At 39.9% G+C, this 26,862-nt stretch overlaps 1 protein-coding gene across 1 annotated transcript in view; it reads right to left on the bottom strand.

The window, feature by feature from the left end:
* COL21A1 (collagen type XXI alpha 1 chain) overlaps nucleotides 1–26,862 on the bottom strand; it is a 109,412-nt gene that overhangs the window by 68,924 nt on the left and 13,626 nt on the right. Inside the window, exons 2-6 of the mRNA XM_065630957.1 lie at nucleotides 10,869–10,988; nucleotides 8,380–8,931; nucleotides 2,757–2,925; nucleotides 2,407–2,623; nucleotides 539–712 (exon numbers count right to left, since the gene is read on the bottom strand). Coding sequence (XP_065487029.1) covers nucleotides 539–712; nucleotides 2,407–2,623; nucleotides 2,757–2,925; nucleotides 8,380–8,931; nucleotides 10,869–10,956 — 1,200 coding nt within the window. The 5' untranslated portion in view covers nucleotides 10,957–10,988. The remainder of the gene's footprint in view (nucleotides 1–538; nucleotides 713–2,406; nucleotides 2,624–2,756; nucleotides 2,926–8,379; nucleotides 8,932–10,868; nucleotides 10,989–26,862) is intronic.

Here is a 26,862-nt window from a genome sequence, read left to right on the forward strand (position 1 = left end):
AGAGCACAGTCTCAGTATGGGGTTTTCAGGGTTTTTCTTCCAGCACAGCAGGATCAGTTTGAGTACCAAATATTTCCAGTACAATAGAAATGGAGTTGATATGCTTTGTACTTTCTTGACAGCCAGTGATGAGAAAGTCATTTCCTCAGAACTGTTCCCTCCCTCTTGTGCCAGCATAACCCCATATAGTGATGGAAGCAAATTATACGCAAGTGTCCAGCACAGAGGAAATCCCCTGCTTTGAGACACTCTTTCCAAAATTCAGACGACCACATTGCATCAAATTCATGTTTCAGCAAAAACCAATGCCCTTGAAGTCAGTGAGACCAATTCAGCACCCATCGCACAGGACACTTCAGTGGTGCTGGTACAATTGTCCTCCAGACAATTTATGTTCCCTCTTACCTATTAAAATTTTGTATATTAAATTTCAGCCTAGTATAAATTAGAAGAGTAAGTGCAAGAAAACAGAAGGTGCCGATGCAATGTTAGCCTACGGTACGACTTTTGAATTACTGGGAATTTAGCATATGCTCACCTGTACAGTTTCCTCCTTTCCAGAATACTTTCCTATTTGCGTTAGGCCACTGATGTAAATACCTAAAACAGGATGTAATGGCTTCGTTTCAATTGCTTGATCGTCTATATACAATGTTACAAAGTCCTCTGTTACTAAGAGACGAATTTGATGCCATTCTTCATCAAACAAGGTCTAAGAAAAGTGAAGAAAACAGAATTGTTTAAGACAAAATATCTTCAATTTAAATAACAATAAAACTTCATTTCGGCACTTAAACGACTGTTAATGGTTGAGATTATCAATGTTCCAGGTTTTTTCACACAAAAAATTGTTAAACTGTATAGGCAAAAAGTATTTGCCAAGTTGAGAGCCAACTGAGAACAAGATATTTGGCCATAATTCATCCCTGTTTCAAACTTACTTTGTAACTCACATAGATTTTTTCAGTCTATGATCTTGAACATGCTCAAACTTGTATTTGTTAAAAATATGAACTTGGAAGCACTTATTTCAGCAGTAGTATCATGTCTCAAACACTTCAGATCTTAAATCATGATGAAAACAAATTGGTACTTGAAAGTCTTTCTACTTAATCTCTTATTAAAAAATCAGAAAGAGGACATTATATTGGCAGAAAGAGTCACAAAATTACAATGAATAAACGAAATATTACATTAATCATCTCATAAAACCTCAGTTTTCTAAAGCTTAAGATTTGGTTTAAACAAATAGCATAGTTCTGTAACTAACAGAAAATGAGAGACACTTTCAAAGTATTTCTCTCACCTACCTTAGAAATGAAATTCAACATGAGAACAAATGCCTTCTTCTTGAGCCTACCCCTTAATTTCAAAAACAATCTAGCTCTTTAGCCTAGCCTAGCCTAGATGCATCCCTTTAATATACCTAAATTTAACAGAGATTGATCTCACACTAAACGTGTGTACATAAACTGAAATATACATCTTTCAGTATGTTATACATCTTTGTTACCTTTTGTAGACATAATCAGAAGTTACTCTTACTTCAATTAGTAGTATACACCCTTAAATAGAGCCTCTGTTCCTATTTTATTTTCTTTTATAGATTGAGTTTTTATTTATTTACAATGGCTCTCATTACAAGATAAAATAAAAAACAGATCAGAATATATAACGTTTCCATTTTCCCAAGTAAAAGTGAATCTCTGGGCTGTGTATTCCTGCCACGAATGCAAGAGTGGAAACATTCAATCTCCTTCCCTCTGCCTCATCTGCAACTGAGACAATCTTTCTTACAGAGTTGAATACTTCACTGGAAATTAGTGAAAGAAGATTGAATGGGAACCTTCAGATTATACCAGGAAACAATAAAATTGGTTTGCACGAAGAGGTGGAGCCCTTCTTTAGAGAGAAAAGTAAGCAACTGAAAGGATTTTTTACTCAACACCGAACTAAACAAATCCAGAATGAACTCTCATTTTGTAAACTGCTATCTACTCTTCTAGAAAAGAAAGTAACTTCTGTCATCATATATCTTTGAATAATTTAGACACTTAACAAAAACTCTCTCCAAAAAATGGAATATTTTCATTCACATTTTCTAGTATCCATAGCAAAGGCAGAAAATACTTGCCAGCATATACAAAGCAAAGAGCTGTGTGCAGTAAAGTCTCTGTGATCTTCACAACTACCTGCTGGAAAACTGCAGAGTAGAAAGCACCTGCAAAGCACTGACAATGATTATCACTGTGGACACTCTGGAAACACAAGTGAAGTACCCACCATCTATTTTTAAATACCTAAGCAGCCAAGAATAAGATCACGCATTTTTAAAAAACAGAAAGTTGCTAAGGAATAATGTGTACTTAAATGTGTATTCCAGCATGATGTTGAATTACTCCTTACCTTTACATGAGGTGCAGCAAAAGTAATAACTTGTGTGCCATTCATCAAACTTGTTGTAGTGAATGACAATGTTTTCTCTTCCCCATTAATAGTGACTGCTATTTGTGGTCTCTTATCCAGACTTAGAATTCTCCACAAATCCCACGTCTTCTTTACTTTAAATCTTTGAGTGGAAACAAACACATAGGATGGAGGCAGACCTTCTGGAAACACATTCCTAAATAATGGGAAAGCGGGAACAAAAAGACAGTACTTGAACATTCATATAAATCTTAAAACAAGTCTCTCTCACTTTAAACAAACAAATAAAATCTTACTAAATTTAGAAGTGTATTTATAAACTTAAATACCTTGTCAGTTCTGACAGGTCAACACGTGAAGTGACTTCATAAGCTTTTGCATTAGTAGTTGGTATTTGAATTCTCTTTTTAACCTTTTTCTTCACACCTAATCCTACAAGAATGTCAAATCCTTTTTCATCTCGAGCTGCCACTGGAATTCTTGTTGGACAAACAGATTCTGCAAAGTAATAAATGCAAGTATAGTTCAAAATGAGATTTAAAACCTTCAAAAAGTAACCTCTCCACCTACCCAATTTTTTGTAGCTGCCTTTCCAGAAATAAAAGAATTGAGAACTGCCAGTTACAAGAGAAGTGTCATGCAGACTCCTCAGTGACAGGAAGCAAGAATACAGAGATGTCATATTTTACTGCATTTATGTTCACATACTATTTTGAATTGAGACTAACTGTAGTTCAAAGGTATTACAATATCTGATCAATAAAAATATTTAAGTTAATTTCTAAAAATGTATGGTCTCAAAATGCTACAAAATTATAGGTGCTAATTTCCACGACATACAATTTGGATTAACCCTCCCAACTATAAATCAGGTTGAAGATGGACAAAGGTAGAATTATCTACAACTTTTTTTTTCATCTTCTTTTGCTCAAAATGGACTCTGATCTATTTTGTCTGTTACACTGAAATCTGCTTGAAGCTATTCTCACTGGACAAATATTGTGTGATGTATTTTCTGCAGGGACTAAGGTTAGCTGAATGTTATCTCTGTTTAATTCTCTTTACACAAATACAATACTAGGCAGTGGACCTAAGTTGTTTAAAACAAAAAAGCGAGATAGCAGAGTGAAATTTAACAATAAAGCCAACATTGTATTAGAGTAATAAATCAATGAAAAGAAAGCAAACTACTTTTTGTTTTATTAAAGTTATGTTAAACTATTTACAATAAATGCATTTTCATTATTCATTTTCCTTTGTTTCACCACAAATAATCAGTTCATAGAAAGAGAGGAGGTTAGGAACACATTCCAAAGAAGGAGTGGAGAGTTCTCTCATCTCCATCTGGACCAGCTGCAGGCTGGAAAACACATGTCTCAGTGCCAGGGAATTATCAGCTCAAAGGTCTAGACTGGCTTCTCTTTATAATATGAGCAACGCTGCACAGCTTCTCTTTCTAGCCCAAGGGGCAGTCAGAGGCTACCCCGTTCTGATGGGGGAGGCAGGATATATAAGATCTAAGACAACTCAGCTAAGGGCAGACACAAACCATACATGGTGGGAAAGGGCAATCCATCCTAACGGGACATGCCACAGTTAACCTAGAGCAGCAGCAAGAAGCCACATACATTATCCTTGGTTTTCTTTTCCTCCCCACAGCTAAAGGTCACCTGACTCCCAAATTAAAAACACATTAAAAGTTATCTGCCTGGTTCTGTAAGAAAGAATTGCAAGAAGTCCCTGACCACATTATGGAAACGAAAATGTCTAACTTCTGAATACTGGGGGAAAAAAAAAAAAAAAGGCCAACACAACTTTCCTTTTTATTGTTTTCAAAACACAGATGGAGGATTTATGTCAACATACTTTTGATATTAAGTAAGAATAATAACACTTTCTTCTTCCAGGTTTCTTCACTGTGCAGTGTTATCGTGGAAGCATATTATAAACTCACATGTTTCAAAGCTGAATTAACAGTCATATTGCCATAAATACATATTATAGATAGTCATATACACTGACAAGACAATGAATGCAAGAATCTCTTGTCAGTTACAGTATTGCTCCACCACTTGAACACCCACAAGTCTATGGGGCCAGATGGGATACATCCAAGGGTGCTGAGGGAGCTGGTGGAGGTGATCACTGAGCCACTTTCCATTTTCTACCAGCAATCTTGGCTAACTGGAGAGGTCCCAGTTGACTGGAAGTTGGCTAACCTGACACCCATCTACAAGATGGGCCAGAAGGAGGATCCAGGGAACTACAGACCTGTCAGTCCGACCCTGGTGCCAGGAAGGGTCATGGAGCAGATCATCCTGAATGACATCACATGGCACATACAAGAAAAACAAGCAATCAGGCCCAATCGGCACGGGTTTATGAGAGGCAGGTTCTGTTTGACCAACCTGGTCTCCTTCTACAACAAGGTGACCCACCTAGTAGATGAGGGAAAGGCTGTGGATGTTGTGTACTTAGACTTCAGTAAAGCCTTGGACACCATATCCCACAGCATTCTCCTGGAGAAGCTGGCAGCTCATGCCCTGGATGGGTGTACTCTGCGATGGATAAAGAACTGGCTGGAGGGCCGGGCCCAAAGTGTTGTGGTGATTGGAGACAAAGCCAGTTGGTGGCCGGTCATGAGTGGTGTTCCCTGGGGCTCAGTATTGGGGCCTGTTCAGTTTAATCTCTTTATCAATGACTGGGATGAAGGGACTGAGAGCATCCTCAGTAAGTTTGTAGATAACACCAAGTTGGGCGGGAGTGTTGATCTGCTGGAGGGTAGGAAGGCCATACAGAGGGATCTGGACTGGCTGGATCGTTGGGCTGAGGCCAGTTGTATGAGGTTCAACAAGGCCAAGTGCCAGGTCCCACAGTTGGGTCACAACAACCCCAGGCAGCGCTACAGGCTCGGGGAAGAGTGGCTGGAAAGCTGCCTGGCAGAGAGGGACCTGGGGGTGTTGATTGACAGCCAGCTGAATATGAGTCAGCAGTGTGCCCAGGTGGCCAAAAAGGCCAACAGCATCCTGGCTTGTATCGGGAATAGTGTGGCCAGCAGGACTAGAGAAGTGATTGTGACGCTGTACTCGGCACTGGTGAGGCCCAACCTTGAATACCGTGTTCAGTTTTGGGGCCCTCATCATAAGAAGGACATGGAGGTACTAGAGAGAGTGCAGAGGAGGGTGACGAAGCTGCGGAGGGGCCTGGAGCACAAGTCTTGTGAGGAGCAGTTGAGGGAACTGGGGCCGTTTAGCTTGGAGAAAAGGAGGCTGAGGGGAGACCTGATCGCTGTCTGCAACTACCTGAAAGGAGGCTGTAGCATGGAGGGTGTTGGTCTCTTCTCCCAAGTAGCAAGTGATAGGACACGAGGAAATGGCCTCAAGTTGTGCCAGGGGAGGTTTAGATTGGATATTAGGAAAAAATTCTTCACAGAAGGGGTTGTCAGACATTGGAACAGGCTGCCCAGGGAAGTGGTAGAGTCACCATCCTGGAGGTGTTTGAAAGGCCTTTAGACGAGGTTCTTAGGGACATGGTTTAGCGACAGAATTAGGTTAGGTTATGATTGGACTTGATGATCCTGAGGGTCTCTTCCAACCGAAATGATTCTATGATTCTATTATTGGAAATCTGGTGTAAAATCAAAAATTAAATGCAGAAAAAGGATTACTTTATGTGAGGGGGCCATTATTCTGCATCATTGCCAAAGTAACTATTCCAAATCAAAACAATACAAATTGAGCATCTGTAAAATCATACATTAAGGAAGTATTCCTTATTTCCAATGGCACATTGAAAAGCTACCTAAAAACATTGCTAGGACAGTAGAGCTTTATTGGGTCTTCTGGATCATCTTCTGGCAAGAGTATTTTGATAAGTAACCAAGCCATTATACAGGATGCAGAAGTCAGTGGCAAAATTAAGAACTGTCTTCCAAGGGAAATGGGGTTGTGCTTCCCATCCATAGTATCAGTCACAGCAACTCTCTAGCCTATACTGAAATCTTGTTCCCTTTTAGTGTTTTATATAGTTTTCTGATGCTTGTTTTTCCTGTCCTGAAGTATGGAATAACTTTTTGATTTTAAAACCCATTACCTAATGCAAAGGAACTTTTCTCAGCATCCTCCAGGCATACTTCTGAGGTCTGCATTGAGAATGGTTTTTAAATGCATTCCTGGCACACCATCTTTTCTATATTCTTGCTAGAGAATATTACTAACAGAGGAATATTTGAGTTCCAGAATAAGAAACTTTAAATATTTGGGGAAGATTTAGCCACATTGTCCTTTCCGGATGACAGGTTCAGCAGGTTTTTTCACCCTGCCATACTCTAAAATGAACACTGGAGCTCCCAGAAGGCACATGAGAGCTGTTGGTAATTACACTACTTGCTACATGAACCACCAAACTTCAGCCTCCTTTTTCCAGAAAGGAAATACTGCCCCTAAGCTCTCAGATCTACGTTCACGTAATAAAGAAGTTAAAAACACCAAAGAGTGAAGGCTAGCATTTTTTTAGACATTAAAACAAAGATGATCAAGAGAGAACTGCAAAATTTTCAGGCAGATTCATATGGTGGATTAGAGACAAATCATTGTTGCTCTGCCCTCATGGAACTTCCTCTCCTAGAGTCCAAGTGAATCTTAACAACATGAATAAAACAATCCACCACTCAGATCTAAAATTTCCAGTCTTTGAGTTCACCTGCTAAAGACATTGTGGTTAGAAATGAAGCTGCCAACTGGCTCTGATCGCTCATTGAGAGAAGCATCTCAATGCTACAGCGAGGGAAGAGCACAACATCACAGAGTGGGAGCAAAGGGTCACTTGAAGTACCCTTTTGTAGTCAACATGCACACATTCCTTCTGTAGGAGTCAAATAGTGCAGCTGAATTTTAAAGGATACTAGTTAACTTAATTCTGAAAGCAGAAAATCCATCTTGATGAAATATAACGTCACTACTTCTAAACTTTATTTAAAGAAAACATCATGATTATTTTGGGAAATTTCTCCCTGCATTAGGTTTTATTAAAGAATTTAGCTTCACTTAGCTGATTTAATTTTTGGACTGACCACCTCACTATATCAGCCACAAGGAATTAAGATTTTTGTAAGTGTACCAAGAAATAAACACTATTAACCTCAAAATAAGTATCATATTTTTTCAATGAAGTTCATACTGAAAGTGAGAGCAAATGAAAACTATTTTGCATTCTTACTAAGTGCAGGAATATGGTACAAATGAAATATGACTTGAATCAATTCTTGGAAATAAAAAATGTACAAAATAGCACTGATAAATATTCACTGTATAATAGAGTCTTTCTGAGTGTTTTACGAAGTTATCAGAAACCTCAATGCAGTAATGTTACTAGCATTCTAAAGCTAAAAAGTCACTTTACAACATTGGTCTTGGCTGATTCTTCTATAAAATCCTTCTAAAAAAAGATCATAGCAGCTTGTTACAATTCGGGCCACTTTTGCCAAGAGCCTTTCTTCTGGGTTTTTCAATGCATGCTAGCGGAAGAACTCCTGTTTGTCATGATAGGCTATCATCTCAACTGTCAAGAAGAAATGCCAGATTGTAGATGTCAGCCACACCTAGGAAAAGGACAAAGCAAGCCCTATGTTCTCAGCACTATGAGAATTCCTCACCTACTTTAGGGTTTACAAACTTTACCAATGCAAAAAGTTTGGGGCTTGGGCCAAAATCTTATATACCAAAACTAAACACACACTGTGTTAACACGCATATACTTCCCAAATGTTGTTTAACGGAGAAAACACCATTTTGGGAGGGACTTCCGCAAACAAGATCTAAATGAAAGAAGATCATACTAAAGATTACCAAGTGCCTTAGGTTACATTAATCATACATACTGTTTGTGAAATAAATACGCGTACTCAACTGTCTTCTGCACACCTTCTAAAATATTTTATGATCTCTTACTTACCTTCACAGAGTTTCTGCTTTATAACTTCTTTAATTCTTGATATTGCAATATAATCTTCAACATAAAATACGTAAGTTGATGGAGGCTTATTGGCAATGGCTTTAAGTTCATCCTCCTCAATTTCAGAGCCAACACCAATAGCAAACAAAGTGATTTTATTTTTCCTTGCTTCTGCTGCTACATCTTTGACGTCATCTTGGGACTTTCCATCAGTGAGAACAACTGCTATTTTCGTTAAAAATCTTGAAGATTTTGCAAAAAGATGGTCAAAGGCAAACTGAATAGCTCTTCCTGTTCTTGTATTTCCTCCCAAGTAGTGTATGGATTCCATTTCCCTGATGAGGTTCTCAGTGGATTCATGAGTTCCAAGGGGAATTTCAAGCACAGGGTAATCACTGTACTGGACAACTCCAACTTGAATAAACTTTGGCCCTATGTCAAAATTTCTTGTAATATTGACAAGCCAGCTTTTGATTATTTCAAAGTTTTCTGGGCCGACACTGTAAGAGCCGTCTAAGATAAAAACTAAATCTGCCGGAGCAGTTCTGCAACCTAAAAAAAAAAAAAAAAGAAAAATTTTCAATGAACACTTCCACTTTCTTCTTCCATAAGAAACATTTTTCATATCAGTTAATGTTTATATTAGAATCTACACTGACAAATACATTCCATTTAAAAAAAGGTCAGCTGAGTTTATCAGAGAAAACAAGATTGTTTCCATAAGCCACACAGATGCAGCTTGGTATCTGAAAACCATACCATTTTCTGGTTTTCACATTATCACCAGAAACAACTATGAACATTTCTGGAATTTAGTTCCTCAGCTGGCAACTGCATATCATGCAATGAGCAGAGAGAAATACATTTTGTTTTTTTCCATATCTCTCTGTCTGCACAGATGATAAACATAAAACCTTGTTTTTGTTAGCAAACCAAGCGCACTGCAGAGAAAGACTATAGTCTCAATAATCCAGAATTCAGAAGTAACATTGAATCCTTTTACAAATACATTTTAATTGACTTCTGACACTGCTAGACGGCACTTACAGAACTAGTTATTATAAAATCCTGAGTCTTGATTGAATGTTGCTGATAGCATACTCTGATTTCAGTAGAAGAAAAATGGTCAGCGAACAAGCTCAACCTCCAGAGTATAAGAACAAATAAGCATTTAACAAATACAATGTAACTGCATGATGATTTAGGCATGGACTTAGCTCTCCTAGTTGTAGTCACTTATAAATGGAGCTGTTAGACTAAATTGTCAAGTACAGGCCATGCACTGACACAGGCATTTCTATAGGTCAGTCATATCCCTCTTCTATGGACATCCTCAGACGGAGGGAATAACTCTAGAGGAGATAATCACCTTCCATCAACTGTGAAAGGAGCTTAAATAACCGACACACGAGGTTCCAAGGAGACAGCCAAAACCAGGAGAGATTATTTTGATCCCATGGCATCTGGGCTCATAGGGATTGCCGGGTGTTTCTGTGCTTTCTGCTTTGTGAAAGGCTGCAGCACCAGCACAGGAAGGAGAGCTTTGCCTTGTCCTGACACCTGCCTATGGACACTTCTGGTCAGGTCAAGATTTCACCTTCCTTGAAAGCACGTGGCCATGGTCTGCTGGAGAGATCATTTTGCAATGCAGGTGCTGAAGAGACACTGGGAGAAGGAGCAAGGGGCGAGCAGAGTGCATCACTCTGTAGTCAGGGATATCAATCACACAGTAATTTCAGTCAGAAGGGACTTTGGACCTGATGAAGGGACATTGGACCCTCCTGAAAGCAGGCCCAGCTTAGACCAGGTGGACTGAAAAAAATATATGTCTTTCTAGAGACCAAAAGGAATTTTCTGGAGTATGTTGTACAATACTGAAAATTGCTGTATTAAGAGCAGAACTGGAGAAAAAAGACCTATCCTGAAAGTATCACTGTGGCCAGAGGAAAGTCTTCCACAGTCTTTTTTTCCAGCTACTTCCTTTCAAAAAGCTACCTTGCTTTAACTTTTCCTTTTCCATAAACCAGATTTAGAGTATATAACTTGGTTTGGTGGGGTCTGAGATGCTAACTTTGAAGAATATGCAAGAAGGCCTGTCCCAAAGCTGAGGTTATCTCAGCTTCCCCTCACAGAAGCTTTATTTTTCTTATCTAGTTTCTCACATAATATTAAGCTATTCAAAACAGGACTCCTGAAGAAATGAAAATATAAATACTCAAGACACATGTTTATATCAAGACTGGAACTTTACAGTTCCACCTGCCCCCTTGGGCATTTCCAGGACAAAAAAAGAGAAATAAAGATATTCCCTTCCTAAAGGAGAAAGAATATATTTAAGTTACTTACCATACATTACAGGATTCTCACCAAGAAAATTACAATGGAAAAAAATCGCCATCAACAGAAGTGTGCATGTGGAGCTGAAATTGACTACTATAAATTCAAGGCATGCTTTGCCCTTATCTGAAATATAAAAACTTAAGACTTACTTGCTCTTGTTTCCCCATCTTCAGCTGAGATGTAATCATGAAGTAGCAGACTTAATAGCATCTGAAAAAATGTCCTGATCTGTGCCATGTGTATTGTATTTTCGAAGTCTTGAGACTAAACTAGATGGGGAAGAAATGAAAAGAAAGTATAGTGTCATTATATTACAAAGCAAATCCAAACTGCTGTGTTTAAAAACCTGTGCATGAGGAACAACTTTGAATCGAATCTGCAAGCCCAAATGTAAGGCCAGCCTGCAATGCACCACAGACCCCAAAAGCGTCAGTCAGGCACGTAAGCCCAAAGCTGAGATTCTAAACTCAGCGACACTCACCAGCTTTTCTGTGGAAGCTCAGTTGTCACAGAGGCATATTTATATGCTTCTCCTGCCACATACACACACAAGCAGGTTATGTTCCCAGTCCCAGTCACACTTGTTCAACCACCATCCCACTCTGCAGCCATTATCCAAAGACTTGACAGGTGCTGCTCCAAAATACGGCAAGTGTTTATGCGTCAGGTACTGGTGTGGACACAGTACTTCGGTCTCAACCCACATACCTGGCTACTTCGGGGGTTCCGGGACACTCCTCCTCCTCTGCCCTGGGCTGAGACTGCCACCACGGGCCCGGGTCCCACTGAGCCCCAGCCCCCTCCTAGCACAGCCAAGCCCGCTATGTACTGTAACATCCAAGATTATATCAATTATATTAACCTTCACATTTTTTTTTTCCTGTTTCTATCTCCTTTGTTACCATGATCTCTGAATTATATCCCTAAGAGCGTCCCAAAGCAAACATGCAACTTTGGCCTCATGTTGCTGTCACAAATACTATTTAACAAATTTAAAATCATAGAATATATCAAGTCAGAAAGGAACCACACTTAAATTAAGTCATAACGATTACTTCTGTTAATTGCAAAAAAATAGAATCATAATGGGAAAAGATACATTTTTGGAGTACTGTATTAAAGATTCAATCATTTCAAGAATATAAGTATACTGAATCTCTTTTGTTTTCTGTTTTCTCATCCTCCAATGCAAAATACAATTTCTCTAACTACATTTTATCCTCCACTGCAAAACATAGACACCCTAACAGGGAAAGGGAGGATTAACTGCTGATCTAAGTGCATGCACCAGTGACTGAGCACTGGCACAGGTTGCCCAGAGACGTTGTGGGGTCTCCATCCTTGGAGATATTCAAGCTGTCTGGACATGGTCCTGGGCAACCAGCTCTAGGGGCTGGACCAGATGACCTCCAGAAGTCTCTTTCAATCTCAGTCATTATGTGATCCCTGTGATTTCTATTAAACTATGTGAGGTGGTACTTGTTCATTTAAGCATAGATTGTGTCCATCGAATGTCATGAATATAACAGAGGACAGAATTTTAGAATACCCTACATCTACCTTTGTATATTGAAGAAACTTTTTTCCCTGTTATTTGGGTTGCACTCAGAAGAACATTGTCTTTGTGCTGCTCAGTAATTGCTCAACCAACTTACTGCTTTCAGATTTTCCCATATTCATGGGAAAATCTCTAAACCATGAAAAAAAAATCTAAATTCAGGACAAATTTTTAGTAACAGTTCAGGGCCAATTCATTGCATTACCTTTCAGTTTCACTAATTTAAGTATTTCACATCTGGCTAGAAGACTAAATATTCCTCTTTCCTCTTCAAGTGTTGCTTTGTTGGCCATGTTAGTACATGCTAGTTTATCACTAATAGTCTTGCTGCTTTTTTCAGCCCATTTCCTAGAATTCAAATGCCTTCCTTGAATAAGGCCAAGACTCCTTCCCTTTTCATATCTTTTTCTTTTCGACATAAACCTTCACTTATGCCCACCTCAAAAGGATCTACGCGCTCACTGAAAAAGTCAAATATAAGTGAAAATATTTAATATACGACAAAATTAAAAGTCAGTATATTGGGGAGGGGATGAAAGCTGTGTGTATTTGTGCTTTTTACATTGCTAATCTTCAATTTTGAACTCTTTGGGGGGGGCAAGGTGTCCACCACACTACCAGCAATAAGGTACTGGCAGGTGTTCTGAAACTTCTGTACCACTGGAAAATACTATTCCCCAAAAATATGCCAAAACAAAATTCAGCATGCCTATTGCAAGTGCCACTTAGGAGAAGAAATAGGTAAATGAAGATAACTAACCATTTTCTTTTCCAAGACTAGTTAAGGGAGTAAGCTGAAGAGAATCCCATTTAATCACTATAATATACTGAGCAGCCACCCAGCAGACAGTGAGCTGTTATCTGCACCAAAATTCTACAGTGGCTAAACACAGACCTTTCTCTCTAAACACGTCTATACCTGACACGATGTTTCAGGAAAATGATATGGGGAAAAGGGATTACAAAGGTGTGGGAGCAAGACAGTAACAAGGTGCGAGGTAGTAATTTCAATGTCAGGTTCATTTCTGGTATATTCGTGATCTGTATTTCCCAGATAGAAGATGAGTCACCAAATCAGCAAGTTGATTTACTTTGGCTTTTCAGTCAGCTGCTTTGTTTTTTCCACTGCTTATAGAGTACTCATTCCATTAAGACAAAAAAAATAATTATAATCTCCACAAATTACCTCAAGGAATGCACAAAAATCTATTTCCATGAAATGTTACTCCTACCTAATATAATCCCCCAAAATCAATAATGCAAAAACATAATTACTATGTTATTAAATATCACTTTCAGATTACAGCTAATTGCAAGGTAACACCAGACTTTGCTATTCATATTGCCTTGTGTCAGAATGGGTAAGAAACCAGATGAAGCACTTTGGGGTCTATGGAACAGGACATAAGATGCACTGTTCCAGTGATGCTACAAATACCGGGATGTCAATTTCATTTAAGTACATCAAGTGGCAATTTCTTGTCTCAGCTATTTGAAAAAAGGATATGTTTAAACTATGAAATTAAGTGTATAAGTAATAGGCATGTAATACATGAGAAAATCTTACCATAGTAGAAGTGGACAATTTACATTGATTATTTAAGACTTGATGCTTCGTAAGACCACAGACTACCATGCAGAAATCTAATATATACCAAAACTAGAGTCCTGGCCCAAACCAATTATAAAATCCTACAGACCTCTCCCACCAACGAGCTCAAAAGAAAAAGGTCCAAAAAACTGATAAGGAATAGTTGTGAAAAAGCCTGTTGAGGATAATATCACAACTGCACATTAAATAATTGTTGATGTTTGTCATCTCTGTGGATGTCTAAATGGTTATTTATGTAAAATCTATAGACTTTATGCAAAAGGAAAATAAAAAAGCAACTTAGTGACTTCACTGCCTCAGTCTTCACTAAAAAGAGTACAGGGACTGCTACCATTGATATTGCATCTTTTTTTTTATTTTTTTCAAAATAAAAAAGCACACTAAATCTAAAAAACTACTTTAACAACACACTCCCTGCAGCACAAAACTTGTACGTGCTCCGTGCCATACGCGCAGGCCCTTCGGGTCAGGCGGGGACACGGGGATGCTGCTCCTGGCGCGGCTCTCCTTGCACCAGCCCCTGCAGAAGCCATTAGTGCCTGCCCTAAACTGCACCGGCCCTTTCATCTCTGCTCATCTTTCCACAAACGTCTACCCGCTGGTACCATCAGGGATGGAAAGCAGGATGTGAATGCAGCATTTACTGGCTGTCCTGGAGCACTGGGAGTGTCAGGCAGCCTGGTTTAGGAGCAGAGGGGAAAGGTCATTTCAAAACCACTGCCAGTTAGGGATGTTATAGGGGAACCAGAAGTAAGGAAAGGAAAATTCATGGGGATATGCTGTGGTGTGTTCCATGGACACACCCAGCAGAAATGTGCTGTCCTCTGAATTTTTCAGTCCTGTGTTGTTCTATCATTCATTTGCATTCATCTCATTCACGCACATATCTTAAACAACAGGCAAAAATTAATGGCACGTCCCTCATATGACCCCACTGGTCAGCTCTCATCAAGTTGTCTTAAAACTCTGTGAAACAGGAGTCACAAAAGGTTAGAACAAGAAAGACGAAACGTTTGCAAGTTCCTCCTGGCCCCAGCCTCACTCACCCAAACTGCTGTTCACCGTGCAGCCCTGGCCTCGCATGAGGGGCATATCCAACCTTGGTCTCGCTCCACCAGTAAAAGAAATAATACTGGGAAAACCTTCACAAGCCATCAGGCATCAGCGTGGGGAAGTGCAGGACGGAATTACAGGGCAGGCATCATACATGTCACTTCTCATAGGGAAGAATTTCCATTCTTCACTAGTGAATGCTACAGCAGCTTTCAGTGCCCGTCGTTAAACTTGAAAGATGTTAAAGCAATGAATCTATCACATGAGAGCAAGATTTCTTTTGGTGAAAACCATGCTCCAACTTATATTTCTTAAAAAGAATCAGTAAAACAGTTGTTAAAACAGGTCTATCTCATTTGTAGAACCAAATTGTGTTCTCTCAACAGACCAGTTTTTTCCATCTATTTGTGAAAGTCCTTCTGTATTTAATTTACAATAAAGCCTGAAAACTATGAGATACTGAACTTGAGAACTTTGTTATAAGTATAAAGCCAAATAACTATTTAGTAGTCCAAAATGCACTTGGTTATTAATAGAAACCAAAAATAAAAGGATAAAGCCAAGAATTAAGCAATCAAAGAGGATTCCAGGAATTATCCAGTGTTCAATTTATTTTAAAGAAAATAATAATATAGCACTGCACTTTTAACAGTCAAAAGAGATGCCAAACCAACAACTTCAAAGACCAAACTTCGACACAGTAATTATAGCACAGGCAACAGAAGTGTACTTGAAATTACTTACAGAAAATAGTTGCCCAAGTGCCTTACTGCTATCATGGAGAGGCCACTATTAATATTGGCACATGACCTCTCCACTGAGGTTGCCAAAAGACAAAATTCATCACCGCTGATCATGTCCTTTCTACCTCCAGGTTTTTTAAGAGAAGCAGAGAGCGTTGTCTCTATGGTGGTCCATAGAAGTGCTCGCCGCCTTCTTCTCTACCCCTGAGAGCTCTGCCAGCTGCTACAAGAAGTCAGGGTCCTCACACCAAACTGCTGCTGGAGCTGTAGGAGCTGGGTCAGGGTGTGCAGGGAAGTGCTAAGGGACAGTCAGTCTGTCCCCGCACTGCACAGGCAGAGGGACACGGGACTCACACTTGCTCCTTATTTCCCCTGCAAACAGTAGCCAGGACTCGATGATCCTTATTGGTCCCTTCCAACTCGAGATATTCTATGATATTATGCTAAGTTCTGTGGAAAATAACTTAAAAAAAAAATTTCAATTAAAACTTTTAGCCCCTGTCATTTTCCAAATTATTTGTTTAGTTCGTGGTTTTACCAAATGTAACTAGGAAAATATATTTATCAAACTGCTTTCCCATCTCTCCATTATACCAAACCATTTTTAGTATACATATGTTCATGGAAGAGAAATCCACACAGGGTTACTAAAATGCACAGACACTGCATCCAGCTCAAGTAAAGAGTTGCTGACTGAGAGAGTATTAATGGAGAAATAGCATATGTGTTACTGTATTTTTCAAGGTATCCCCCATGGTTACTTCATTTTTCCACCTTAAACAGGGAAGTGCACACTGCACTCAGCGGGTTTGTAACTCTGGCACGCACAGGGTGGCGGGAGCAAGCCTTTTGCTATCTCCCAACTCCACAAAACGGATTAAAGACACAAAGGCCTATCAGACACTAACTGAGACAGGATACTGGGCTGGGTGGACCTTTAGTGTGACTCATTATGGCCATTCTTCTGTTTTTCACTATATGCTTTTTATCTTGTTTTTTACATGGCACTTTGATAGCAAAAGGGATGTTTAGAGTGAGTGCAAACAGTTCCCTGAGGCAAAATGGTCTACCTTGCACAGAGGGACTCCAAACAGCTTATATAAAGGCCTCTGCTCGGAGTCCCTCAAATGAGGAGTTACAGAGTACACCAGATTATTTCTGAGTATCTTTGAGACTTGCATCAAGACTCAGGCAAGCTTCTGTGCATCTCAGAGTAAACGAAAGGTAAAAACCATAGCAGTGCTACTAAACATCAGGCCCTTGAACCATGGCCCACAGGGCAGTAGTATGAGAACCTGTTGCCCACAAAAGCAGTTAGCAGAGTATCATTTCTACCTTCACTAAAGGCAGGAAAAAAAGAGGGTACAACAAAGTTGGCTGCATCAGCCCATGCCCTGTGATAAATTACAGTCTCCCCAATACACATTCAGGTTTTGTCATGTGTAGGAGAAAAACTCAATGAGGTTTGGAAATTGGTGACATACTGACTCACCTTCATGCTGTGTCATTTCAGGCAGCTTTAACCAATTGGATAGTTTTTGCAACATCTTTCTTGCTTCCTTCTGGGTGCTGCAATTTTGCTGTGCAGCAACATTTGCACAAATAGGGTCACTGAGCACCTCTGACCAGGAAGGAAATCGAACTCAGGTTCCCTACACAGTGGACATGTGGTACAGCCATTACTGACACCAACAGACTCTACTCGATTTTTTAATTAATTCAAGGCTGCCAGTGTATTAGACATGTCAAAGGCATGCAACCTCCAGAACATCTTTGCTATGCAGAAGTGCACAGAGATTCAAATGATAGCATCTTCTGTACGCATGCACAGAAGATGAATTTCTCATCCAACGTAAGTTTTCAGTAGGAAATTTAGGTGCCTAAGCACAGAATCATAGAATCATTTCGGTTGGAAGAGACCCTCAGTATCATCAAGTCCAATCATAACCTAACTCTAGCACTAACCATGTCCCTAGGAACCTCATCTAAAGGCCTTTCAAACACCTCCAGGGATGGTGACTCCACCACTTCCCTGGGCAGCCAGTTCCAATGTCTGACAACCCTTTCCATGAAGAAATTTTTCCTGATATCCAATCTAAACCTCCCCTGGTGCAACTTGGGGCCATTTCCTCATGTCCTATCACTTGCTACTTGGGAGAAGAGACCAACACCCTCCATGCTACAGCCTCCTTTCAGGTAGTTGCAGACAGCGATCAGGTCTCCCCTCAGCCTCCTTTTCTCCAGGCTGAACAGCCCCGGCTCCCTCAACCGCTCCTCATCAGACTTGTGCTCCAGACCCCTCACCAGCTTCGTCGCCCTCCTCTGCACTCTCTCTAGTACCTCCATGTCCTTCTTATGATGAGGGGCCCAAAACTGAACACGGTATTCAAGGTGGGGCCTCACCAGTGCCGAGTACAGCGGCACAATCACTTCTCTAGTCCTGCTGGCCACACTATTCCCGATACAAGCCAGGATGCTGTTGGCCTTTTTGGCCACCTGGGCACACTGCTGGCTCATGTTCAGCCGGCTGTCAATCAACACCCACAGATCCTTTTCTGCAGGTTAGGCAGTATTTCCACTTTGCATCTAAGATGCCTAAAAGCAGCACCTTCTGTATCTCAAAAGGCAGTTTACTGATGTACTTTCCATATGCACCTTTCCGGCATCTAAGTAAGTATATCACTTTACTCTTCCGAGGAATAACCTCTGAAGAAACTTTCCATTTAGAGCAATTTGGAATCTTCCAGAATCAAACATATTTGCTTTTCAGTGCAGTTTTGTCACTATCCAAACTTGGGAGTGGAGAGAGAAAGAAAAGATTTCCTTTCTCTGAAAGCCCTGGCTTCTCTGCTGCACGAAGATTTCTCACTGAAGAACTACACTAAAGAAATCCACTGAAAGTAGGAGTTCCTTCCTTCACTATTTCCCATTGCTAGTTACTGCCTCGGAAAGAAGCCAGGAACGGTATGATTTTAACCTTCTCCAGCATTCCGAGAAAATAACCAGACTAAAGGTTACATATATTATGGCACCTTCCAAGTATAAATTAACACTTCTCTCATATTACATCACCGTATAAACATCTCTTAATTCAACTAGAGATCGTTAAGTTTGGCTTACAAAAGAACAAATATTAAAACATTACAACAATAATGATTGAAAGGACATACATGAGATTCTTTGCATTTCCAAAAGTTATGCAATACTACAGAAACCGTACAGCAAGTGAAAATCAACCCTGAAAATCCAGATTTATATGCACTAAATAATGTGGAAAAGTAATGCAATATTGCATCACCTTCTTTTTATATTTGTTCTGTTTTCAAAATTAATGGATTTTACAAATAAAATGTTAGGGCAATTTACATCTTAGTATTTATTCCTAACTCTACCTTATACTACTAGTCCTCAGCATGCAAAAAGTCTGTGAGGTTACTCCAAGTCAGTTACTTTTAACAAGTAATACATCTGAATCTGTATTTATTTTCACTTGGATTTCAGTCCCATTCTGTTTCCATGTTTTCCACATATTGTTCCTCTTCATTTACTTTTCTTGGTGGGCACAATTGATGAGGTTATTATATTGCAAACATTTAAAAGAATAACAGCATTTCCTCAAAAGGGTGAGGCTGTGAAGACATTAATTTAGGCTCGGTTTACACACACATATATGTACATAAATGCAAGATTGTATATAAATAGACCAAATCTCCTACAGTGATGAGTACATTAGTATTCCCCATACCATTTATTTCTGTTGCTATGTTGCAATGAACTATCTTGGCATCATCACCGGTATAATTACATTCATGCCAGGAGCATTCTACAACATTAAATATATGATTACAGAGTAGTTCGGATGAGTTTTTATTAAGAGGAGTCAAGAAAGAAACTTACGTGTTTAAGTTACACATATTGTGAGCTCTCTGTATTTTTTTTTACTAGTTAGTACTAGTACAACAAGAATGAAAAGTAGTTGTAAAATGGTTCTGTTCTGGCTAAGCAATATCTGTCCTTAGTCTATACAAGAATACATGGCTATGCAAAGTACACAGAGTACAGAATTCAAAATACTGTATTTCCTAACCCTGAAATCAAGCAGAAAGCATTGTCTGAACTACCTTAAAAAGAAAAGGCTACTGGCACTTTTGCTTGGGTCCTCCCTCCTGTTCCTATCACCTTTGCTGTCTTTCTTTTTACAACAACGGGTAGGCTTTTAGGCTATCTCACAGCCAGACTAAAGAAGAGAGATCTCCAGCCAGTGCTGGAGAAACACGTGAAAGAAGTGAGGAGAGACGCAGGCAAAGGCCTGTTGCAGCTGAGTCTGTCAGTATATCGAGTTCACAGCTGCGGTAATGGGAGCTGTGTGGTGTTGGCAGCAAAGCGACCCGGGGTAGCTGAAGGTCAATGTCCAAGTGCTGCAGGAAGTGAATCAATTTTGGAGAACTCAGAGAAGCAGCAGCATCACCTGTCTCCGCATATACATCTGTGGTCCCTCAAGTATGCACTAGCATGGTCTGTTCCTGCTGCTCAAATGTTATTTGGGATTTCTCCCCCAAAGTTCAGTAAAGGCACTAAGTACACCAAGTTTATGTTTGAGTTTTCATTGCTTTGCGCCACAGCCACAATTTAAATCTCTCATTAAAAATGGTTAACTTAACAGACAAAAGAGTATTGCACAAACTATTGACAAAGCAACCCACTTCACTCTTCACTGCAAAAGACATTTTAGGGATAGGCAAGGAAAAAAATGGACTGGCAGTTTAAATGAAACTATTCTGCAACATAATCACAATTTCCACTATTAGCGGTGTTCCATAAAGTAAACCAACAAAGTAAACCACAGGAATTAGTACTACATGATAAGATTACACTCCACATCTATAGCTTTGATATATATACGGCATAAAGTATTATGAACATTATATAAAGAAGCAGAGAGGCTTAAAGAAATTATCACATTTTTGTCAGATTTCTGAAAGAAGTCTTTGTATCAACTGTACAAAGGCTTTATACCAACTTTAATGATGTACCTCGAAGACCAAAGTAAGCAGCTGACATGTATTACAGCCCAAGCAAGAAGATACATATTTCTGAAAGCAAGAATCTTCCTAAGTGGGATGGGCTGTTTATTTTTCACATGATTCAGTAAAGCACAGCAAACCCACAGACTCCTCCAGTCTACAGCAGAGAAAGTTTGTATTCGTGCTCCAGCATCTGAAGACACAGAAGACTCATATTTTTAAATCCAATTTATTCTGGCACTTTGCACTTTGTTGGATTAATTCCCATTCCAAGAGGATCCTGTGCCAGGTGCTGGCAATTAGTTATTACAGGTTAAAGAAAAAGGAGGTTTACCACAGCACTTGAGTTGCTTCACTGATACACAAATGATTGGAATAAAATATATGATGGGCAACTTACAAAAGCAACCACAGTTGGCAGCTCCACGTTCTGGCTGCAACAAATGAATCTGAGGTCTCCCTGGAAACCATGATTTCATTCCGTCTGTGAAAAGCCCATGCTGTTATTTCCCTCTTTATCAAGCAACTTGAGATTGCACAGAATTTTCCCTCCTTGGATGGACCCAAGGAAAACAAAACAGCTAATCAATAGGCTAAAATCTGACACTCCAATTCTACAGTTGAAATTGAGCTAGGATACAGTAACAGGGTTCTGCAGAAGAAACATCTGCACCGACTCCTACAGGAAATCGAATTTTGAGTGTGTATATGTATCTGTGTTACCAAACGGAAAGAGAAAACAATTTAATACAAATGAAAACCTGGAGCAATAGTTTGGGAGACCATTTTGTCTGAGCTAAGGAATGTAGAGTTCAATTTTTGGTAAACAGAAGGAAAACAGTCACTGGGAAACTTAATGCAATAACTGGAAATTATATATAACAACTATATATAATTATATATAATTATACATAATTTAGCAATGAAACTGCTACAGAAATTGGCTCAAGTCTGAGAGCAAGGTACAACAATCTCTAACAATGAATGTTGACAGAAAAAGGCGTAAAGGTAACATAAAAACTGAACCAATCCAAGTAAGCACTTCTAATCCAATTTAAAGACTACATCAAGATCACGCCTAGGTGACAGGAGATACACAGAATTGCTCATTGATTACTAGAAAATTCAGCTAGGTCCTGATATGTCAGATACACATTTCTGCCAATAGCTCCTCACTCACATCTTATCCCCTAACATTTCTTTTCTTTCAATTTTTAATTTTTTTTCTCCACTTCTGAAAAAGAGAGGGTAGGGCTGGCTTAGTTAAGATGTTATTTGCAATGTGACGACTGTAACATTTGTTGTGAAAACAAGAGAAAAGCAGTAAGAAATACACAACAGCCGATTTAAAATAAGTTTGCTATGCGAAGGAAAGAATAAGTGTATGGGTTCTGTTTGCCTCCTGCAAGTAAGGGCCACCATCAGAAATAAAAGCTATGTTTTCCGTTTTCCTATCTTTTTCTTCTGTTCATTTGTCTTGTTTATCCCTCAAAATGGATTCCAGTATAACAGATCAAAACCATTAGTGTTACTCATTGTCTTTTTCCACAAATAAATGCTATTCTCACTGTTAAAGTACTGACAAATGCTGGAGGGGATGAGAATGATCACACAGAGCCCTGCTTTAGCTGAAAATTTCCAAAATTTATTTGAAATTTTAGTCCTTTCCAATTCTTTAACTGTCCTCCCTCTTTTCCCCTAATTTCCAGAAACATTCTATAAAAGGTAAAACAGACTAATCTTTAAAAAAAAATAGGAACCCACAGCCATTGGAAAAGCTAGTTAAAGTCTCTATTTAAGCTTCAAAACTTGATTTTATTGTTTTACACTATAGAAAGAATGGATGTTTATTCCATTTAACTTTGTACGACAGGCTTTGGACTACATATAAAGGTATCATGAAGTAGACTGGCCTTTAAAACATTTGATTATATGTTAGCATTTTGACAATGACATATAAACTCACTGACATCGAACCAAGAAGAGTCCTATGAGATAAACAGACAGAAAACAATTTTAGGTTTTCCAATTCTGTGTTTTTAAATTATAGGGGTTTTTTACTTAGTCTTGTTTTTGCTGAACATACTGACAAGTCATTCAAAGGAGGCTGTGATCGCTGAAGGAATGGAAATAGTAGAAATTCTGTATGAATGTAGGACCTGAACTAGTGAAAACCTTGAAAGAAGGTTCTCTCCTCTGGCTGTCTTCAGTGGAGCTACATCAGACCCTTAATATTTTAAACAGTTTCTTGAGGGAAGAAAACAGAAATTTAGCACATTCATCCTCAAAGGGGAAAACATAAACATTTGCTGTTTCAAGTATTTCCAAAATCTGGTACTTTGAGAAACACTCGCAGTTCCAGATACAGTATGATCCCAAGCAAAAATTAAAACCATGCAAAATTCATCTGGTTTTCACCTGAAAGAAGACTAAAGATATTCCAGCAAGTATTCAAGCTCACTTTCCTTACAATGTGATGACTCTTACAACCTGTTATATGAAGACAATTTTTTTGTTACATTCATAAGGTACAGAACTTCTTCCTGGCCCCTACTGTGTGTTTTTCCTTCAGTCCACCAAGTAACTAAGAACACAGTAGCTGCAGGGTTGATTAATTAAAGAAGAGAAAAATCACACCAAGAAGGTTTTGCAAAGGCGGAGGGTGGGGAGAAGGCCAGGGCTGTGAAGCACTACACGACCCATGTCTATGAGGATACTCTCCCCAGAAAAATGCTGTGTATCCCTCCCTGCTTTCAGCTTTGTTTCACACAGGTAAATAGCATTAAGAAAAAATATGAAATAAGCCAGCAGGTACCACGCAAACCTCACCTGGATGGTGCAAATCACTTTGTGACACAGCAAAACCACCAGTATTTCCCAGTCCCCTGGACAGGCACCTGAACAAGGAGCTGTTTTCAGTTGCACATGAAAGCACACAAATTTAGAAGAGAAATGCCATTTTCAACATCCATACAGTTAAGTAAAAGTTTGTCTGCTCTGTCAAAGCCATTATGTGTGATTTTGGGAAGAGAAAGCATCATCCAGGATATTTTTGTCATCTAGCTTGACCTCATGTATGCATAAGCTACAGATATTTTATAAGAAACTGGATTAAAACGTGTTTTTAAGAAAAATATCTAATCTTGTTTTAATGACTCAAGTGCATCCCTGCTCTCTCCAACCTCCTTAATCTTTTCCACTTCTTAATCACCCCCACTTTTAAGAAACTGCATCTTATTTCAAAGATTAATTTGTCTGAATTTCCAGCCACTAGTTCTGGCTATGACTTCCTCAGCAAAACTGAAAGGTCCTCCCCCACTCCTTTCTATCTATATGTGTACACAATCCAAGCCACCACTCAGTCCTGTCCTTCATGTACTAAACAAATAGACCCTCTTGAGATTCATGTTGCTATACTTGCTTTCCAAATCCCTTCTCCTTTTTGTTACTTTCCTCTGATTTCCATTTCTGACATAATGATTTTGAGGTGTGGACATAGAACAGGGCACAATACACAATATTTTAGCACACTTGTTACTGTAAGATCCCAGATCAATTCCCTGTTTCTACTCAAAAGCCTTGTTCTTCACACATCCAAACATACTGGTCTGTTTTGTCCCAGCCCTGGAGCAACAGCCCATATTGAGGTGATTATCTACTGAATAGTGACACCAAATAAAACAATATATCTGAAGTAACCTACAAAGAATAAATCGATGACAATTATTCAGGATTATCTCAGAAGCACTGCTCTTTGTAGGTGTCCCTCAGCATCTGCTAATGAACCTGTTCCTAATTATTTAAAGAATGGCCTTTGTCAAAGCCATTTAGCTCCTTGGGGATGAGGAAGGGTGCGTGTAGCATTGCTACAAGAGAGAACCAAAAGGAAGGTCAGATGTCTGGGAGGACTCTGTAGGATTCCTGGGGCGTGGAGAGCAGCAATGGGGAAGCTGGATGCAGTCCTGGTCAGTTTTGTTCTGGGTCTGTGGGAGTCTAAGTGGGAGACAGGAATAAAATCTGGGTCTCTCCCTCTCTTCCCCATCCCCAGCTTCCATACCTAAATGCAGAGAAAGCTGCGGGGAGATCTCAGGGCAGTCTGCAACTACCCAGAGGGCAGGTGTAGAGGAGATGGAGGCAGGGTCTCCCCAGTCGCACAGTGGAAGGACAAGGGGAAATGGGCGCAGAGGAGCAGAGGAAATGCCAGCTCTGTGTAAGGGAAACATCTTCTACCAGGAAGATGGCCAGACACTAGAAGAGTTAGCAAAATCACCATCTTTGGTATTATTCACACCTGGACTGAATAAGACCCTAGCCAGCCTACGCTAACTGGGTCTGCTTTGACCAGAAGCTAGACGAGATGATCCCAGGAGGTCCCTTCCAACCTCCATGTTTCTGTATCTCTGCAGTCCCTTTCCAGTACCCCTCTCCAGAGCACGATTTCTAGGGCACTTGCCCTCGAGGTGCACTGTCCCCGTCCCTCAGGCATATCACCCTTCTCCAAGCCGTTTGCTTTTCTGAGCTATTCTATTGAAGAGCAGGGCCTATGAAGGTCAGAGGAGAGTGTGATGAAGAGCAGACTGGAGGAAGAGGTGGGACAGGGTGAGGAAAGCCGGCCCAGGCAGCCCTGCCCTCCTGCTGCCCCGGAGGGCAGAACAGGGCTTCAGGGGCAGCCACTGCCATTCCTCATATCTTGACCTCTCCTCTTGGCAACAAGACCAGCAGACAGCTGAGTAACCAGGAAACAAAGTTTGGGCATCACGTGCACAGAATATGCGGCCATATTCCCGCACGTGAGACGTCTACCAAACGTCTTCTGAAGTCAGCAACGACAAAATGGTATTTATATTATTATGACACCTCAGAGGTGCTTAAGAAGGAATTCCTCTTGTGCTCAGAGGCAAGTGGAGCCTTTGTAGCAGACATCCACCAGCTCTTCAGCTTTCAACTTTCAAAGTGGCCTTTTATTGCCTCTGACTCTTGAACAAGTAGGGGTAGCTTTCCCCCTTCCATGAGTAACTCCAGCTCTTCTCTTTTGCTGTTTAGGGGTCGGTATTTGAATTAACATTTTTCAAATGTTCCCTACATGCATTTGTGCACTTTAATTTTCACATGTGATAGTCTGTAGTTGGATACATAGCTCCATATCTGTATAATGACTGCCTAGCTATCACATTTTTGGTTTTGATGAGCCACACCCTTGGTGATACTAGCAGAACCATATGTACCACCTCATCTCTCCATATGCAGAAGCTCCTGAACCCTGTAATACTGCTATAACCATTTACCTCTGACATCTTAGCTTTTTCTTTTCCCTCCTTCCAGACAATCTGTGCTATTTGCCACTTGGTTAACCTTCAGACATTGACTAATCAGCATTTAATAGTACAAGAGGAGCACAACTCTAAATCTCCAAGATACCCTGAAGAGAACCACCCTCAAGTCTGAGACATGTTTGTTTTCACAACAATTATAACAGTCAGGGCCACGCAAGTTCATTATGCACTTGGAAATTCTCAAAAATCTCAGTGTTCAAAACTGGAAAATTAATCCTCAGTTGTCCCAGAGAATTCCCCGCAAGCTGGCACTGCAGGGATGGAGTGGGATGGAGGGCAGCATCTGTTCCATCTTGCCAGGCTACAGCACATAAGAAACAGGCAAATTCTTTCCTCCCACTCTATGAAGAAACCTCCAACATATGGGTCAGAGAGTCATCTGGCCCCCAGGGATGAGATCTGCTACTGTATCAGCAGTGATCCCAAAGAGTCATAAGCACTCATCACCCACACACCTCTTAGGTTCCCACCAAGGAACCAGAAGAAATAAGGCACTTTTTTTCCCCCTTTGAGCAATAATTAAATATCATTTAGCACAAAGAGCATGCTACCTCAGTCCACTCTGACAGATTATAACTTCTACAATATTATAGCTGACAGACTAAATAGCTGAAGGCTTTCACATTCTGCCCCCTTCATGCCATTCCACTTGTAACTTTTCTGCTCAAGAGGACAGAGCAAACAGTTCTGCCCTTTGTTTATTTTTTACATTAAGGGGCCTAGAATTTGTTAATAATTCAGGAGTACCACATTTCTGAATCAGCCAGCTTAATTTAAACTAGCAACAGGTGAATTAAATGGCCATTAGAGGTTTGAGGAG

Source organism: Caloenas nicobarica, chromosome 3, assembly GCF_036013445.1.
Source record: "Caloenas nicobarica isolate bCalNic1 chromosome 3, bCalNic1.hap1, whole genome shotgun sequence".
NCBI lineage: Eukaryota > Metazoa > Chordata > Aves > Columbiformes > Columbidae > Caloenas > Caloenas nicobarica.